Source organism: Drosophila nasuta, chromosome 3 (assembly GCF_023558535.2).
Source record: "Drosophila nasuta strain 15112-1781.00 chromosome 3, ASM2355853v1, whole genome shotgun sequence".
Classification (NCBI taxonomy): Eukaryota; Metazoa; Arthropoda; class Insecta; order Diptera; family Drosophilidae; genus Drosophila; species Drosophila nasuta.
The window spans coordinates 7344957-7361231 of record NC_083457.1 but is presented as its reverse complement, the minus strand read 5'-3'; the positions used below and the strand labels follow the sequence as shown (position 1 = coordinate 7361231).

The 16275-nt window shown below is 41.8% G+C and overlaps 5 protein-coding genes and 2 non-coding genes across 11 annotated transcripts; all 7 read left to right on the top strand.

Annotated features, from left to right (window-relative positions):
• Positions 1–81: 81 nt before the first annotated feature.
• LOC132794351 (serine/arginine repetitive matrix protein 1) lies at positions 82–5537 on the top strand. Its single transcript, XM_060804752.1, has 5 exons — positions 82–560; positions 973–1624; positions 1710–1929; positions 2552–3019; positions 3090–5537. Exons 1-5 carry the CDS (start codon positions 549–551, stop codon positions 4906–4908), a joined length of 3171 nt encoding a protein of 1056 aa, XP_060660735.1. The 5' UTR covers positions 82–548; the 3' UTR covers positions 4909–5537.
• Positions 5538–5632: 95 nt separating this feature from the next.
• On the top strand, positions 5633–7452 carry LOC132794349 (small ribosomal subunit protein eS4). The gene is made up of 5 exons (XM_060804749.1): positions 5633–5749; positions 6010–6268; positions 6343–6440; positions 6701–6872; positions 7100–7452. The coding sequence occupies exons 1-5, from the start codon at positions 5648–5650 to the stop codon at positions 7351–7353; spliced, it is 885 nt and encodes a 294-aa protein (XP_060660732.1). The 5' UTR covers positions 5633–5647; the 3' UTR covers positions 7354–7452.
• LOC132794603 (small nucleolar RNA psi28S-3327) lies at positions 6486–6628 on the top strand. Its single transcript, XR_009633274.1, has one exon. It is a non-coding gene; the product is annotated as a small nucleolar RNA psi28S-3327 (small nucleolar RNA).
• Positions 6900–7042, top strand: LOC132794604 (small nucleolar RNA psi28S-3327). The gene has a single exon (XR_009633275.1). It is a non-coding gene; the product is annotated as a small nucleolar RNA psi28S-3327 (small nucleolar RNA).
• An 848-nt stretch (positions 7453–8300) lies between the features above and the next one.
• LOC132794350 (syntaxin-12-like) lies at positions 8301–10281 on the top strand. Of its 2 annotated transcripts, none has more exons than XM_060804751.1 (2): positions 8301–8980; positions 9771–10281. In XM_060804751.1, exons 1-2 carry the CDS (start codon positions 8338–8340, stop codon positions 9845–9847), a joined length of 720 nt encoding a protein of 239 aa, XP_060660734.1. In that variant the 5' UTR covers positions 8301–8337; the 3' UTR covers positions 9848–10281. The 2 variants fall into 2 exon arrangements, with proteins under 2 accessions (XP_060660734.1, XP_060660733.1); XM_060804750.1 differs by lacking the exon at positions 9771–10281 and adding an exon at positions 9332–9752.
• A 339-nt stretch (positions 10282–10620) lies between these two features.
• On the top strand, positions 10621–13228 carry LOC132794347 (syntaxin-12-like). 4 transcript variants are annotated; one of them, XM_060804742.1, is made up of 3 exons: positions 10621–10727; positions 11071–11907; positions 12443–13228. In XM_060804742.1, exons 2-3 carry the CDS (start codon positions 11247–11249, stop codon positions 12616–12618), a joined length of 837 nt encoding a protein of 278 aa, XP_060660725.1. In that variant the 5' UTR covers positions 10621–10727; positions 11071–11246; the 3' UTR covers positions 12619–13228. The 4 variants fall into 4 exon arrangements, with proteins under 4 accessions (XP_060660725.1, XP_060660729.1, XP_060660730.1 ...); XM_060804746.1 differs by having other exon boundaries at positions 10631–10727; positions 11055–11907; XM_060804747.1 differs by having other exon boundaries at positions 10632–10727; positions 11172–11907.
• A 163-nt stretch (positions 13229–13391) lies between these two features.
• LOC132794348 (uncharacterized) lies at positions 13392–13917 on the top strand. The gene is made up of 2 exons (XM_060804748.1): positions 13392–13574; positions 13642–13917. Exons 1-2 carry the CDS (start codon positions 13481–13483, stop codon positions 13857–13859), a joined length of 312 nt encoding a protein of 103 aa, XP_060660731.1. The 5' UTR covers positions 13392–13480; the 3' UTR covers positions 13860–13917.
• The last annotated feature ends 2358 nt before the right edge of the window (positions 13918–16275 follow it).

Sequence of the window (16275 nt, the reverse complement as noted above, 5' to 3'; positions counted from 1 at the left end):
ATAATTTAAAATATTGTAATTCATGTTGGTGCTTTATTTTGGTATATTTTTGTCATCGGTAAAATAAATAGTTTGGTATTTAGTATGCGGTCACGCTGTTTGCCGTATATCGTTTGGTTCGTGCCAGCTCTAGCTACACGCATAAATTTCTTGCGAAAATTTAAGAAAATAGCAATTAAAATTGGCGAAAACGACGCAAGTGTAGTTTTTCAACCTGCCAAAAAGTTACACCAAGTGATAGCACTTATTAAAACGCATATTTCACAGTTTATTTGAGGCGCGTTCTAAAGTCGCATCGCACTCACACACACACGCGTCGAGTGTTTGTGAGCGAGTGAGTGTGAGAGTGTGCGTGTGTTGTGTGTGTATAGACGACAATTTCGTTGCGTGGTGCCGGGTTACAGTTAAATATTACTGCATTTGTGTGTTTGATTAACAAGAGCGCGCGCAGCAATTGTGGCATGAAATAAAAACAACAGCAATTTTGCCGGCCCAGCTCATCATAAACCACGTAACGCCAAGAAGTGCAATTACGTTCACATCTCAAAATGATGTTCACGGTACGTTGTTACGAGTTTATATATTTTGTGGGGTTGTTGGAGGGAGGGGTTGTGAGCTATTTGCTTTTGCTCTGCTTAAAATGCGGCCGATGGACAATCGATAAATGTCGCTGCTGCAGAGAACTGCACACAAAACAGCAGAAAGGGAAAGAGAGAGAGAGTGTGAGAGAAGAGCACCAAAAAGAAAAAAATAATGAATTGAGAGTGCATTTTATTTGTATGATAAAAAGCATTGATGGTTTCTGCTTATTATGATGATTACATACGTATTATTTTACACGCCGTCTTTAAGGGGCTTCTTCTTTCTCCTTGAGCGGCAGAAAGTGGAGCATTTATTAGTGATGAGCGAATTTCGATAAATCTAGTATGTAGTTCTTTAATCCTTAACATTATGATTATTATTTATTTGTAGGGCACTAATCAGCAGCAGGACACGCGCTTCAGCGACAAGGAAAAGAAGCTGATGAAGCAAATGAAATTTGGCGACTGCCTTAATAAGCGCGTGGACATGTCCAAAGTGAAACTGGATGTGCTGCGTCCATGGATTAGCAAAAAGATAACCGATATTCTGCACATTGAGGACGATGTCGTTGTGGAGTTTGTCTACAATCAGCTAGAAGAAGAGAAATATCCCTGCCCAAAGAAAATGCAAATTAACATGACTGGCTTCCTCAATGGACGCAATGCCCGCCAATTTATGGGCGAACTCTGGGCACTGCTGCTGTCCGCACAGGACAGCGATAGCGGAATACCCGCCGAATTTATACAGCAAAAGAAGGATGAGATACTCAAGCGCGAGGAGGAGCAAAAGCAACGGCAGCAGCGTCAACGTGATCTCTCACGTTCTCGCTCCCGTTCACGCTCCCATTCGCGTTCCCGCGACAAACAGCGACAACGCCACGATCGATCCAAGTCTCGTTCGCGTTCCCGCTCTGCGCCCAAGCTGGCCAACAATGGCAGTAACAACAGTGGCCCAGCGGCACCTATTAACAGTGCAGCCAGAGAAGCTGCCGCTAATGCTGCCGCACGTCTGCGAAAGCGTGGCGCAGGCTCTCCGAGTTCAGGTTCAACCGGTGGTGGTGGAGGCGCAGCATCTGCTGCTGCTGCTGTTACCGGAAATGCGCCTTCAACTGGCGGCGGGGGGAAGAGCAGCGTCCAGAGAGCGTCGATCGAGCCGGCGGCGCTCACGGTCCCGTTCACGATCTCCACGTTCCACGCAGCGTGGCGCGTCCTCGACTGATGCGCCAAAGGCTTTGAATGGCCGTCACTCGGTGCAGAAGTCATCACCAGCTGCGGTTGCATCTAAATCCAAATCAAAGGCCAAATCGCGCTCACGTTCGCGGTCGCGTTCAACTCGCAGTCGCTCCAGGTATAAAATTAACTTAATTGCAAAGGCCTATTAATGTGGTCAAAAGAAATATAAATAATTTAACTATATATAAGTGTAATTTGATTGCCAAAAAAGCAGAAAGGATAAGAGAGGTCTGTGAATTATATCCAACTAAGTATAGGTTTAGAAATAACAATTTCAATTTGATCTACCTATCAAAGCTTAGAAGATTTTTATTAAGATTGCAAAGGAAAGAAGCTTGCTGAATTTAGACCTACTTGCCTATTTCTAGTAGTTAAATGTTTGACTAACAGCTAAAGAAAGATATAATTTAAATTTGGAAATATAGAAGCAGCTTTTAGATTTATTATATTTTAAAATACTTCCATACATTAATTTTATTATTTCTATTGTTTAACTATTTCTAAGAGATACATCAAAATGTGACATTAAATGAGGGCATTTGATATTTCCTATGTGGTGACATTTGATACGTCGCTTTTTGAGTACATTTAAAGTTCTTAAGGATTAGCTATCGATAGTCCGGTCTGTCAACTGCCTAATGTCAAAGTCAATGTCAGTGAAGTTGACACATTTCAATAGGCTAGCTAAGTTTTGATACCGTGCCATTAGATGAATAACACAACTCCCTATTTTCTAGATCCCGCAAAGCATCGCCTGCAGCAAGATCCCGCAGTTCCTCACGCTCCTCGGTGCGCAGCAACAACAATAATCGACGTCGTCGCAGCTCACGGTCGCGTGCAAGCAGCATCTCGTTGTCACCGGAACGCCAACAGGATCAACACTTTGAGCATCGCCGCAACAAGAATAGTGTGCAGAATAAGCGACAGTATCGCAATAATCGTGACGGTTCCGCCAGCTCCATGGAGCGTGGCGATGGACGTGCGCGACAATTTGGTGGCGCTGGACGCGGAGGTGATGGCGGTGGAGGAGGAGGACGACGACCGCCACCGCATGGCAGACGTGGCTTCTCGCCACGCGGACGCAGCCCGATGCGACAAGATAATGGCGGTGGCGGAGGACGCTTTCAACGCTCCAATTCGCGACGTCGCTCGCGTTCCCGCATGCTTTCCAGATCGCCCATGCGCTACTCCAGATCACCTAGGCGGTAAGCAGCTTGAGAATTTACATTTATTTTCCATTTTCTCATTTTCTACTTCGTATTTTGCCTTGTGTAGCTTTAACAATAGACGACGTTCGCCGCCCATGCATTTCCGTGGTGGTGGCGGCGGCGGAGGACGTGGTGGTCGTGGAGGCGGCGGTGGCGGTGCCAACCATCGCAATATGTGGCAACAGCAGCAGCAGCATCGCGGCGTGAGTCCCAATCAGCGGGGCGGTGGCGGTGGACGCATTCACTGGCAGGCCAGACACAATAGTCCCAATGGCAGACGCTTCGATCGTCGCCAATCGCCACCGGGTGGCAATCAACCTCGTTTCTCGCGCGATCGTCGCCCATCGCCGGGTCCCGGAGGTCAAGGTCAGGGACAGCAGTTCCGCAAGCAGTTTTCGCCCGTGCGTCGCTTCGATAGACGCGGTTCGCCGCCGCAGAGCAACTTTAGTCGCTGGGATCAGCATCACGAGCAGCGTGGTACAATGGGAGGTCCACGGAATCAGCCACAGCAGCGAATGGCACGCTCCAGCTCCGGCAGCGCCAGTCCAGTGCAGCGTCGCCAACAACAACAGCAGCATCAGCGCAGCGTTAGTCCAATGCCCCGGCGACGCAGTCGTAGTCGCAGTCGCTCCAGCGGACGACCCGCAAAGCGTAGTCGTAGTCGTAGTCGCAGTCGTAGCCGGAGTCCGCGTAGTCGCAGTCGCTCCACATCGCGTCCAGCGCCGCCACAGCGCAGACGTTCCAGTCCGGCGGCCGCACGTCGTTCGGTGGAATACGCTGGACCGGCTGTCAACACCATTGATCTCTGTCGCGAGGAGCCGCAGTCACAAACGGCACAGCAGCCTCAGCCGGCGGCGGCAGTGCGTAAATTCGAGTCTCAAACGGCGCCCCAAGCAGCAGCTGCACAACAGGCACCACAGACGGCACAGCCAAAGTCGCAGTCGGTGCATCGCAGTCTGGCCAGCTTGTCGCGCACTCCATCGCCGTTCCTTAAGTCGCATGAGCGCAGCGCTTTGGCTGCTTCCGCCCCAAAGAACAAGACGCGCGACAACAATAACAGTCAAAGCAGCAGCTCCGATAGCTCGGACAGCGATGACAGCGACGACGAGGAGCAACAAAAGGTGCAGCAGCAGCAAAAGCGTCGAGAGAATCGACGTTCGGCAAACGCCAGCAAAAGCTTAAAGTCCAAATCTGCATCCGAGAACAGAGCGGGCAAGCGAAAACCGTCGCGTAGCTCTGGCAGCAGCAGCAGCAGTGAGCACAGCGATGACGACAGCAGCGGTGATGAGCGGACCAAAAAGAAGTTGCAATCCAAGCGTAAAGAGGAATCCTCGACTGTTAGCAAGGCTGGTGAAAAGGACAAGGATAAGCGACGCGGCGGTGACAAGAAACTGCAACGCAGCACGTCCAGCGCTGAGCAACCAGCGGAGGAGAAGCAGCGTCACAGTCTGGACCGCAGTCGCAAGCGTAGTCATAAGAAATCTCGTGGTGGTGGCGAAGCCAGTGATTCGGATGACGAGCGGGTGGCCAAAAAGAAACGCAAGAAGTCGAAAAAGGTAGCGGAATCAAGCGATAGCGATTCTGCATCAGAGGCTGATTCGTCGTCCAAGAAAAAGAAACACAAGAAACATAAGAAGCATAGCAAGAAGAGCAAAAAGCATAAGAAGCATAAGCGAAAGAGCAGCGCAAGCAATAAGCATCGCCAAGACAGCAGCTCCCAGAATAGTAGCGACGATGATGATGAAGAGACGGCAACGGCGGCAGCATCAGCGGGTAAAAGGAATGGCAAGCTGCCGCTGATGTTGACCGGGGGACCGGGCATCAATGAGGATCTGGAGAAACAGTTGCGCGAGCGAGCACTGAAATCCATGAAAAAGTTGGACTGAGAACCGCTTACAATAAACTGACTAAAGTAAAAGCAAAAACAAGAATTATATATACATAAAGAGAAAACCTCTCATAAACATAATTTGATATGCATACAAAACACACACATTGAGCGACAGAGCGGACAGACGAACGGACTGACATGTGTAGCCATTTAATTACTAACATAACATTCATAATTGCATATATTAAATAATTAATATTTCTAACAATTGATTTCTTACGTTTAAGTCTCATTACGCGTCGAGAAAACTATTATAACAAAACCAACATCAAAATCTATGCATCATGGTATGCAATTTGTATTATGTACAAAAACAAGAAATTTTCCCAAAAAAAAAATTTAACAAAAACAATTACTACAAATAAAAAGCACATGTGCTTTAAACAAAAAAAAAAAAAAAATATGAAAAACAATGCCCATGAAAAAGAAGAAAAATACATTAATGAAAACCAAAATGTTTTTGGTAAAAAAAAATAACGCTTGTTGCCACAGTTAAATTGGCAACAATGTTTGCTTAGAACACTACCGTTTAATGTCTAAGTAGGTTTTACAGATTGTAATTAAAACAATATCTTGAACGAAAATTGTGTGCGTTTGAGAGCATTAATTATATTAATATATAAAAAATAAACAAATGTAAAGAAGTCTTGTTTTTTGACATTTAAAACGCAATATTCACGCGCTTTATACAACCCTGATATAACGAATACTTATCAACACTGTTTTATGCTGAAATGGTAACACTCAACTGGCATAAGTGGCAACGCCGTAAGCAGCTGTCAACTGCTTTGACAGCGCATCAACTTCCTTTCCTTTTTCACGTATCGTACGAGATGGTAAGGCCGAAAATATAAATGAAAATAAAATACGTTGCCATCGACGCTGAAAACAAACAAAAAACCCAGTGAAATGTAACAGAAACAACGCGCCAAACTGTGGTATCATTGAATATGTGAACATTTAACAAAAAGTGCGAGTGCTTGAATGAAATAACTTCGAGTTTTTGTTTGTTGTTGCCATCGAGTAATTGCTTGGCATCTTCCATCTTGAAGAATGATTTATAAAGTTTTGGTGTCATGTGTACTATTTGTTGTAGGCTCGTGGACCCAAGAAGCATTTGAAGCGTTTAGCCGCACCCAAGGCATGGATGTTGGACAAATTGGGAGGAGTTTTCGCTCCCCGTCCATCAACCGGTCCACACAAGCTGCGCGAGTCGCTGCCACTGTTGATCTTCTTGAGAAATCGTCTCAAGTACGCACTCAATGGCGCTGAGGTGACCAAGATCGTCATGCAGCGTCTCATCAAGGTTGACGGCAAGGTCCGCACGGATCCCACCTATCCCGCTGGATTCATGGGTATGTTGACTATATACAATTAATGTGTGGTAATCGTATCAATAATTGTATATTTCTATTTTTTTGTATGACAGATGTCATCACCATTGAGAAGACCGGTGAGTTCTTCCGTCTCGTCTATGACGTTAAGGGACGTTTCACCATTCACCGCATTTCCGCCGAGGAAGCCAAGGTAATGATTCTAACTTCTGGTGTATATTTATTTGAAATTGGTATTTTCGGGGCTTTATCGAAGACCGCTTGGCGCTAAAATGCAGTGCGTGAAATGGTTCAAAATGAAGCCCAAAGCAATTTTTGATACGACGGTCACTGATCTGTGTATTTCAGCCGTTTCAGTAACTTTTACGTGCAATTACAAATTAATTCCAATCACACCAAATTTATGGTTATTACAAGACAGTTTTAAACTAATTTAATTCTTTCTCTTTGCAGTACAAGTTGTGCAAGGTCCGCAAGACACAATTGGGTGCCAAGGGTGTTCCTTTCCTGGTGACACATGATGGCCGCACCATCCGTTATCCCGATCCTCTTGTGCACGCCAACGACACCGTGCAGGTTGATATTGCCAGCGGCAAGATCACCGATTACATCAAGTTCGATTCCGGTACGTTTACAATTTAAGAAATCAGTATCTTTGGCTGGTTCGAAGACCGCAAAACGAATTTTATTCAAGTTGCGTGGTTCAAATACAAAGCCAAAAGCAATTTTTGTTACGACGGTCACTGTTTATGTATTTACTAGCAAATTCAGTAACTTTTACGTGCAATTACATTTGCCAAACAGCCACTATTTTGATTGTATTTACTAATTATGCATTTTTCTATTCTGCAGGCAACCTGTGCATGATCACCGGAGGCAGGAATTTGGGACGTGTGGGCACCGTTGTCAACCGTGAGCGTCACCCCGGTTCATTCGATATTGTGCACGTTAAGGATTCCCAGGGTCACATCTTCGCCACTCGTTTGACCAACGTGTTTATCATTGGCAAGGGTAACAAGCCCTACATCTCGTTGCCAAAGGGCAAGGGTGTCAAGCTGAGCATCTCGGAGGAGCGCGACAAGCGTTTGGCCGCCAAGACCCATTAAGTACGCGAGTAGGAGACAAGAGTAATGAGGATTTTTACTTTTTAGCATAACTCTGTACGTTAAAGCTACGGAATTACAAATCAACGTAAAGAAAAAGTATTTCTTGTCTTTTTATATTATAGAGCCAGGGTGTAAAATGTTTATATTATAGCATGCCCGAAATACACATGGCAAACATAGCAGTTCAAATTAAGAAGTTATTATTTATTATAATACTTCCAAGGCTTTTAGTTTGCTTCGAAACGATATAATTCTATTTTTACTGCGAAATACATAGATTTTAATTAGTTTGCATCTCGAATATACATATGCCATAATGTTTTATTTTTGAGCACGATGTTATATTTTCTTTTTTGAAGCAGGGAAGTTTCGCGCGCAAAATTTTATTTGATAATCGAAGCTAGTGTTGTCTAATGCCTGTGCTTGGGCAGTATCAGTGACAATTGTTGTTTGTTATCGATATCGATATGTTTTTGTGTGAGTAAACAGGTCAATCGACCGTTACTCGTTCTTGACCTCGCACTTTTTTAAATAAATAATGTAAAATATTCGATATTGGGTATTAAATAATTTGGTGCACTTAAAGGTAAAATATTTTTTGTAATTTGCTTTTTGGTATGTGTGGTCTTTCTACGTAAATCGTTGTATTGCAGGTGTGCATTCATTTAACATTGATAACAAATTAAAGAGAACTTTAAGAGTAAAGTCTCTATATTATTGAGTATAGGATTCCGAGAACTTCTCAGTAATTCGCATTAGGGTCGCTATAGGGTCTAGGGCTACTCGAAACGATGGGCGAATCTGTTATCTGCTGCAACGACATTTAAAAACAAATTGAACGCACACTTTTTATATGCCCGTATACACTGTAAAGTAGAAGTGAGTCATTTTCACCCCTTTGATATAAATCAAGCTAGTTGCATTTTCTGACAGTCGCATTGTAGAAATCAAAGAGTACACATCACCAATAAAGTAATCGTACACATGTCGCAGGCATTGATCAATCCTAGAACACGGCGGGATTATGGCGCCACATCAAGTGTTATTCCCGAGGCGAATTCGGCGACCATTTCGAGTTCTAACTCTGAATTTGACTCACTCAGCGAAGAAATCTGTTACAATATAAACGTTATGCACAGCAGCACAAAGCAACTAGAAAAACAATTGAAATTAGTTAGCACCGCCAAAAATTTATTAGCGTTTGACAAAAATATACTCAGCATTAACACCATTGACACCAATGAACGCATCCAGATCACCAGTCAAAATCTGCAACGTCTGCAGACGGTGGCGCAAAAAGGCGATCGCCAGCAAAAACGTCAAATGGACAACATTAAGCTTGACTTTCAGACAGTTCTCGAGAAATATTCAAAGCAACAGAAACTTATCTCGGAGGCTATGCGACAGAGCTACCAAAAGGCTGCCGAGGCGGAACGTGAGGCAGAGTTGTCTGAGAAAACATATCAGTTGCAGGAACAGCGTCAGGAGCAGGCTGAACTCGAGAGGCAGCATGATTTGCTCGTGGAGCGTGGACGGCGAGTGGAGCAACTTGAGGCGGATATTCTGGATGTGAATTATATAATGAAAAAGTTAAGCGGTATGGTGGAGGAGCAGCGCGAGGTGGTGGGTGAGTAGCTCGATACGAATTGAATAGTGTTTACTCGATTGGGACGAAGGATTTGTTAATTCGAATATCTATATTGGAAAGTTCATATATGTATGCACAATCAAATGAGCAAGAATTTTCTAAACTCTTCTGTAGTTACAACTTATTTTAATAATATTATATAATTTTTAACATTTAAAGGTTAGAATCTAAAGTTTATTTACTTTTTGACCAAATTTGCACAGTAAGAATAACATTTTAAATAATCACAATTAATCAAAATTGGAGCAATTTCTAAATATAATATGGATCTGTTTAGATCAGACTCTGCTGTTACCTAACTTTTACACTTCATTTATGTTAATCTTTCAGATGCTATTGCAATCAATGTAGAGGAAACAGCTGAGAATGCGGAGAAGGGAGTCAGTGCTCTACAAAATACGGTTGTTAGCCAAAGTAAACGTCGACGTACAGTACTGATAATATTATTGATTGTTGTGTTAATAGCTTTAATTGTAATAGGCATCATAGTCAGCAAATTAAAGTAAATGTTTCTAAACTACATATGTTATGTAATGTTTTTTTGGTCCTTAAATGACTGACTCACTAACTGATCAGCTATCAACCACACAGCTTACAAAATTTGACCTTGCAATAAGGTTGGCTATTTAAAATTTGTATCCTAAACTAATTCTTATTTCTTAGAAAAGACTCTTGGACCTATTGCGATAATAATACTACTTTATGTGTGCGCCCGTATATACATTAAAGTAGAAATTAATCATTTGTTTGGATTTTGTTTTGTTTTAAGTCTTTACATTCGCAGACAGTCGCAATATAAAATCCAAAGAGTGCACAACAAATTTGGGAACATGTCACAAGCAATGAACTGTTCCAAAAGCTGCAAGCATCGGTATTGTGTCACATCGAGAACCGCCTCCGAGTTTAACGCTCTCAAGGAGAATATAGTTGATAATACCAGCGCAATACAGATCAACGTCAGTGAGTTAGAGAATAAATTGAAATTTATTGCCAGCGTCAGAGATTTGCCAACGCTGGCCGAATATATTCTTAGCAACAATGACAATACCAATGACCGCATCAACTTAATTGGTCAGGATCTGCAGCGTATGAAGGCTGTGGTAGACCATAACAATTGCATGCAGGAAATGCAGTTGTGGAAACTTACGTGCGAATTCAACACCGCTGTCGACAAATATTCGAAGCAACGAAAACAATTTTCGGCGTTGACTCAAAGGAGCTATCAAGCGGATCCCAAAGAAGAGTTATTGCAGGAACTACATATGATTTTGGAGGAACAACAGGGTATGACGGGTAAGTAATTCTCTACACGATATGACCATTTTATTTATATTACTTATGATACCAACAGTTCCCCCCAATTGAGGAGACACTCAGTGATGGAAATGGACGTCGGTGTATGATTCTCATTCTAATTGTGTTTGCTGTGATAGTAGCTTTAATTGTAACTGGTATTGTTGGCGTATATTGCATTAAATAAGGGACTCGGAAAAAAACAATTTGAATTAATCGAAATTGAAATTTCGCGCGCAACAATTGTTTCCTTATCTTCGCACAGTGCTGCGAAATGCGTGCAGTAGGGCTGCAAGGCGCCGATAGCTCGTTGTATCGAATATCGATAACTAATAATTGTGTCTTTGTGTGCAGTGCAGTGAAAGGCTTGCGCACTGGGCAAATTAGTTAAGAAGAAACTGGAAATCAACTCGCCTATTGAAGTAAATCCTAGGTAACTTAAACTAATAATTGGAAGCCATATAACTGCAGCTGTCACCCACAGGCAGAGGCCCATATAATAAGTGCAGTGTATGGAGTGTGTGCCCCTATACATCAACATATACAAGCATATAAATTGCACACACACACATGCACACATACATACATATTTGTCATATGTTAGCACGGCTGATAAACTCTGCGTTGAGTTGAAGAAGTGAATCATTTGTTTGGCTCCAGTTTTGAGTTGGTCTCGCTTGTTTTGTTTGTGTAACCCGAAGCCCATTAGTTTGTAGATACCACATAGTTGTTGTGGCGCTGGCCTAACTAAAATGTTAAGCTCTTTGCATTCGCAGACAGTCGCGTCATAGAACCCAACGAGTGCGCAACACCCACAATAACGAAAAAAACCAAAACAACAAGCAAGCAAGTAATTTTTTGGAACCTTCGCACCCAGCATTAGAGTGACCAGCCCCTACACGCAACACAGAGTGACCAGCCAACTAAGAGGGGGAACAACATCAACAACAACATGTCGCAGGCATTGAACAATCCCACGAGCAGCACGCATCGTGATTATGGCGCCACATCAAGTGCCACGCCCGATGTGAGCTTTGCTGCCACCTCCAGCGGCAACTCCGGCTTCAGTCCCACGGAGTTCGTGTCGCTCAGCGAGGACATCGGCAACAACATCACCGCGGTGAACAGCAGTACCAAGCAGCTGGAGAAGCAGCTGAAATTGATTGGTACCGCCAAGGATTTGTCCTCGCTGCGCGATAAGATTCACAGTATCAATACGAAGACAAATGCACGGGTTCAGACCACCAGTCAGGATCTGCAGCGTCTGCAGGCGGTGGTGCAACATGGCGATCGTCAGCAGAAGCTGCAGCTGGAGAAGCTGACGCAGGAATTTCACACGGTTGTCGACAAATACTCGAAGCAACAGAAACGTATCTCGGAGGCAACGCGACAGAGCTATCAAGTGGCTGCCGATGCGGAGCGTGAGGCAGAATTGACGGCACGCACTGAGTTGTTGCAGCAACAGCGTCAAGATCAGGCTGGACTCGAGAGGCAGCATGATTTGCTGGTGGAGCGTCAGCGGCAAGTGGAGCAAATTGAGGCGGATATTCTGGATGTGAATGTCATCATGAACAAGCTAAGCACTATGGTGGTGGAGCAGCGCGAGGTGGTGGGTGAGTAATCTTCCTAAATGAGAGTAAAACTCATTCAGCTATCCACCAAGTATATAATTCGGAGGCAGATGAAGGCAACTTTCGCTTTAAAACATATTTCCATATCCGTCTGTCTGTCTTTCCATCTGATTTAGTAACTGAATCTGCCAGTCTATATGCGCTTCACACATCAAATTTGCTGAGAATACTATATATAGTGCAAATGCATATGAAGCTGGTCTGAGAATTGAGCCACTTGAACTCGTTTGCCCTCTGAAATCAAAAATGAAAAATAAGTACACTTGATTGAAGATTGTCAACGGCAATGAGAACCGAAAATTATTTATAATTGTAGCTTAAAAGCTATTTAAAAACCAATTTGTAGATGCAGTAGATACTAGCAAATTATTTATTTATTTATTTTAATTGTAGTATACAGTTGTATAGTAAAATATTAAAATCAGATAAACTAAGGTAGTTATTTTGACAAAGTTTAATTGCAAATTAAAGCCAGAATCCTAACATCTCTTTAATTTTGAATTTTAATTTTTTGCAGATAATATTGCAACCAATATTGAAAATACCGCTGCCATGGTGGAGGAAGGACGCAGTGAGCTTCAGAAGGCGGCTGCCAGTCGGAATAGCCATCGTCGTAAGATACTGATACTATTAGTGATTGCTGTGATAATAGGTTTAATTGTAACTGGCATTATAGTCGGCAAATTGAGTTAATTGTTTCAAAAGTATATTCTATATAAATCGATATATATATATTATAATACATGTATACCACAGTACACACATACATTTATACACATACACACACACATTAATAATTAAAAGTTTTGTAAAACTATTTTTATAAAAACAAAATAATAATAATGCATTATTCACAAAGTGAGTTAAAAAGCGCGCGCCAAGCGTGCAAAGACAAAAAGAAAAGGCGAAACAAATTAAATAGAAAATTCGAGGTCGAAATCCCGAAGCGCGTTGTAGATTTTAGTTATGTGTATTAACAACAAAAATTAATTAATTATACTTATAAAATATACATACGTACAAGCAAAGGAAAATCCCATTTAAAATTACATAACGAACAAAACTACAAAAATATTCAACGCTTTTAAATGTTAACTCATTTCCTGTTATAAAACAAAACAAAATATCAATACAATCATTTCGGTTTTTGCATTGAATGTACTGTACAATTTGTTTTTCTAGTTAAGCAGGCAAATAATATACGTTGAACGAATAATCACCCTGTTCTCGGTTGGTAGCTTATCGGTATATTTGCTTAAGAAATCAAAAATTAAATTTATATAATCCATATCGACAATTTGTTTTCATTTTATTTATTGCTGACTCTTTTTCATATTTGAATTTGAATTTTTGCGCTACGAGAGGAGCAAGATTCCGAGCTATGTAATTTAACAGCAACTCAAAATTGCGGTAACAGTAAATGTAAACATTAACGTGCGGAATATCGATAGGTAGTGCTATCGATTTTGTTCTACTATCAGCTGTTTGCCAAACAATTCTAAAAACGTGCGCAGGCAATTTGTTTTATTTTGTTGTCAACTTAAACGTTTCAATAATGCCACAAGGTAAATTTAAAAAGGCTAAAATGCCTGCTGCCATACAGAACAAGAAAAAACAGCAGAAACAAGCAGCGTTCACCCGTAGATCAAGTGAGTATTTCGGCATGGGCAATAAGTTGTGTGCAATTGATTACATTTATTCATAATTTGATTCCAGATGCACCCATCCAAGCGAAGAAGGGTAAATTTAATGAGACACAAAAAATCAAGGCGGTTATTTCCAAATCGGTAAACAAATCCGTTGAAAGCGAGTTGCGATCACGTGCTCATGAAGGCTACATTCAGCTTAGCAAAGCTCAAGAAGCGGTGGCAAAGCATCATTCAACGAAAGCAGCCGCTGCGGCAGCAGCAAGCACAAGCAAAACAATAGAATAAACTCATTGTACCTGTAAATAGTAAAATAACATAATTATTTAAAGACTTTCATTTCGAACGCTCGTATTTTAATGTGTAAAATGGCGAAGATAGCCTATTTTCTGAAGAGTGTAATCGTGACGTCACTAAGGACTCCGATCAGTTTAGTAAATTGCAGTAGATTGACAGCTCTAATAATAAGGAACCTTTTCGTGACGTCACTATGGACGCGGATCGCTCAAAGTAACCTTGTACGCATGCCCATAGTCTGTAATAATTGTAGTAGATTGGCAGCTCTATAGTAACGGAACTATTGCGACTGAATTTTTCTCGTTATATTTTTGCATTGTGAAATTGCGGATAAAACTAATTTCGGGCTTTGGTGCTAGTAATTAATCAATACTTTTTATAAAGCGTGTGATCCAATAATAATAATATCGAAAGATATCTTCGTTTACTAAGCTAAGTTATTATTTTTATGTTTTTTTGAAGTGCTTTTGTGTGTCCGCCATTTTTCTGGCAGTTCTAATTGCAACATGTTGCAAAATTTAATATTTGTGTAATTTATGGCTCGCGGCAGTCGAAGATTCGCATTTTTGAAATTGGTAAGTCATTTGACTACTTATCGCAATCAGATTGCGCTTGTTTAATTATAAAAATAGTTTGCCAACAAAAGTTTTGTATGCTGACATTTATTGGGCGTGTTGCCACCATAAGCTCAGCTCCTCACCCTTCCCGCATCAGTCTCTACCAGCAACAACGGTCGCTCATCAAAAAACTTTTTGGCATTGGCAGAATGAAAAGTGAAAAGAAAACGAACAAGAGAAAAAAATGTGAAACTAACAATTTTTATTTAATTTTTGCTACGTTTCGTTTCGTTTGCTATGCAAATTTGGCGCTTTTGATGTGCTTTTAATTAGCCCGTTCCCCCTTGCTTTCCGTTCCCGTTTCCACGCAGCCACCAAATGGAGTAACACAAAAATCTGCTGTCAATTGGTTGTTGTCTTTGTTTTTCTATGCTGATTCGTATTGCACTTTGATTCCGCTCCTCCCGCCACAACGTTTCGCTCTGTCTGTCTCTGTCAATCGCATGCAAATGAGCGTTCGGCACCCAGGTGTGACCAGGTGGCGCTGTTTTTGGATGCGGAGTTGTTTGAACGTTTTACGTTTTTAGTTTTATGCTGCGAAAATTGAAGTGTCCTTTGCATATTCAGCAGCATGCAAATGCATTGCACTCAGCCTGCAATTACAACGGCACTTCTGTCGCTACGCTAGATGCGAGTGTGGGGGAGATTTGTTATTGCGTTTTATTTGGGATTTGCAATTTTTTTCGCTACCTCGCTTTATGATGTTAGAAAGGGACAACTATTGCTTGTTGTTATCAACTTTTCCAGACTACTTTGATATATTAGTGTATCGATAAGCCTGAATTTGAATATTAATCGAAAATCGTTGCGGCCATTATGATATGCATGCCATGTTTCTATGTTATTGTTTTTCCTTCGCTGCGATTTCGGTTTAAGATATGCATGGGAATGTTGCAAAAAAGTACATGGTAAATTGGTTTTACTACGTCAATCAAAGGTTGTGCTTAAGAGTTTATCTCTACCAGATCAATGCACTTGGCTAGCTGTCAAAGGATTTAAACGAAAAATGTCATTCGAGTTGATGGCAACGGTTTTTTGGCTATATGCTTCGTGTTGTGTTGATTGATTCTCTCTCTCACAGGGCTTAAGGCCACCTTACTTTAATTACAAAATATTTTTAACAATAGGAGGGACTCCCACACAGAGAATCAGTCGAATTGTCCTACAGCTGTGTACAGCCCGTTTGTCATACAAACGCATAAAGGATAATGACCATTACAAAAGCGGAAATCACACGATGAAGCATCCTTTACGAGTACAAGTTTCTTTTTTTCCTTTTTTTCTCATTTAAAACATATTTACCCAGTTCGTTTAATGTGCCAAAAGTGTGTGTGCCTTGTCAGTGCTTAAGGCAGAGCACAACAACAAAGCCAACATAACGCACACGAAAAGAAAATGTAAAAACTATTTGAATATCGACGTGTGGCCATTGTCCACAGTGTCCAGACCAGACTCGAAGGCCCAACGGGGCCTACCTGCTGCCGCTGCTGCTGCCGCTGCTGTCTCATTGTGTGCAAGGCGCGCATGTAAATTTGTCCAACTGGATGCAAAGACAAACACTTGAAACGTTGAGCGGACAAATGTCCGGCTGCCGCTGGTTTGTGGCCACCTGCGGAATTTTTTCTTTATTTCATCTTTTTTGTTTCGATTTTTTTTGCATACAATCGCGACTGGGCCAAGAGAGCTTGTGTGTGAATTTTGATTTATTCGACAATGACAACGGCATTTATATGCAGTTTTTTTTTGCTTTATTTTCGAAGTGCACATTAAATTTGCAGTTTTTCCCTCAC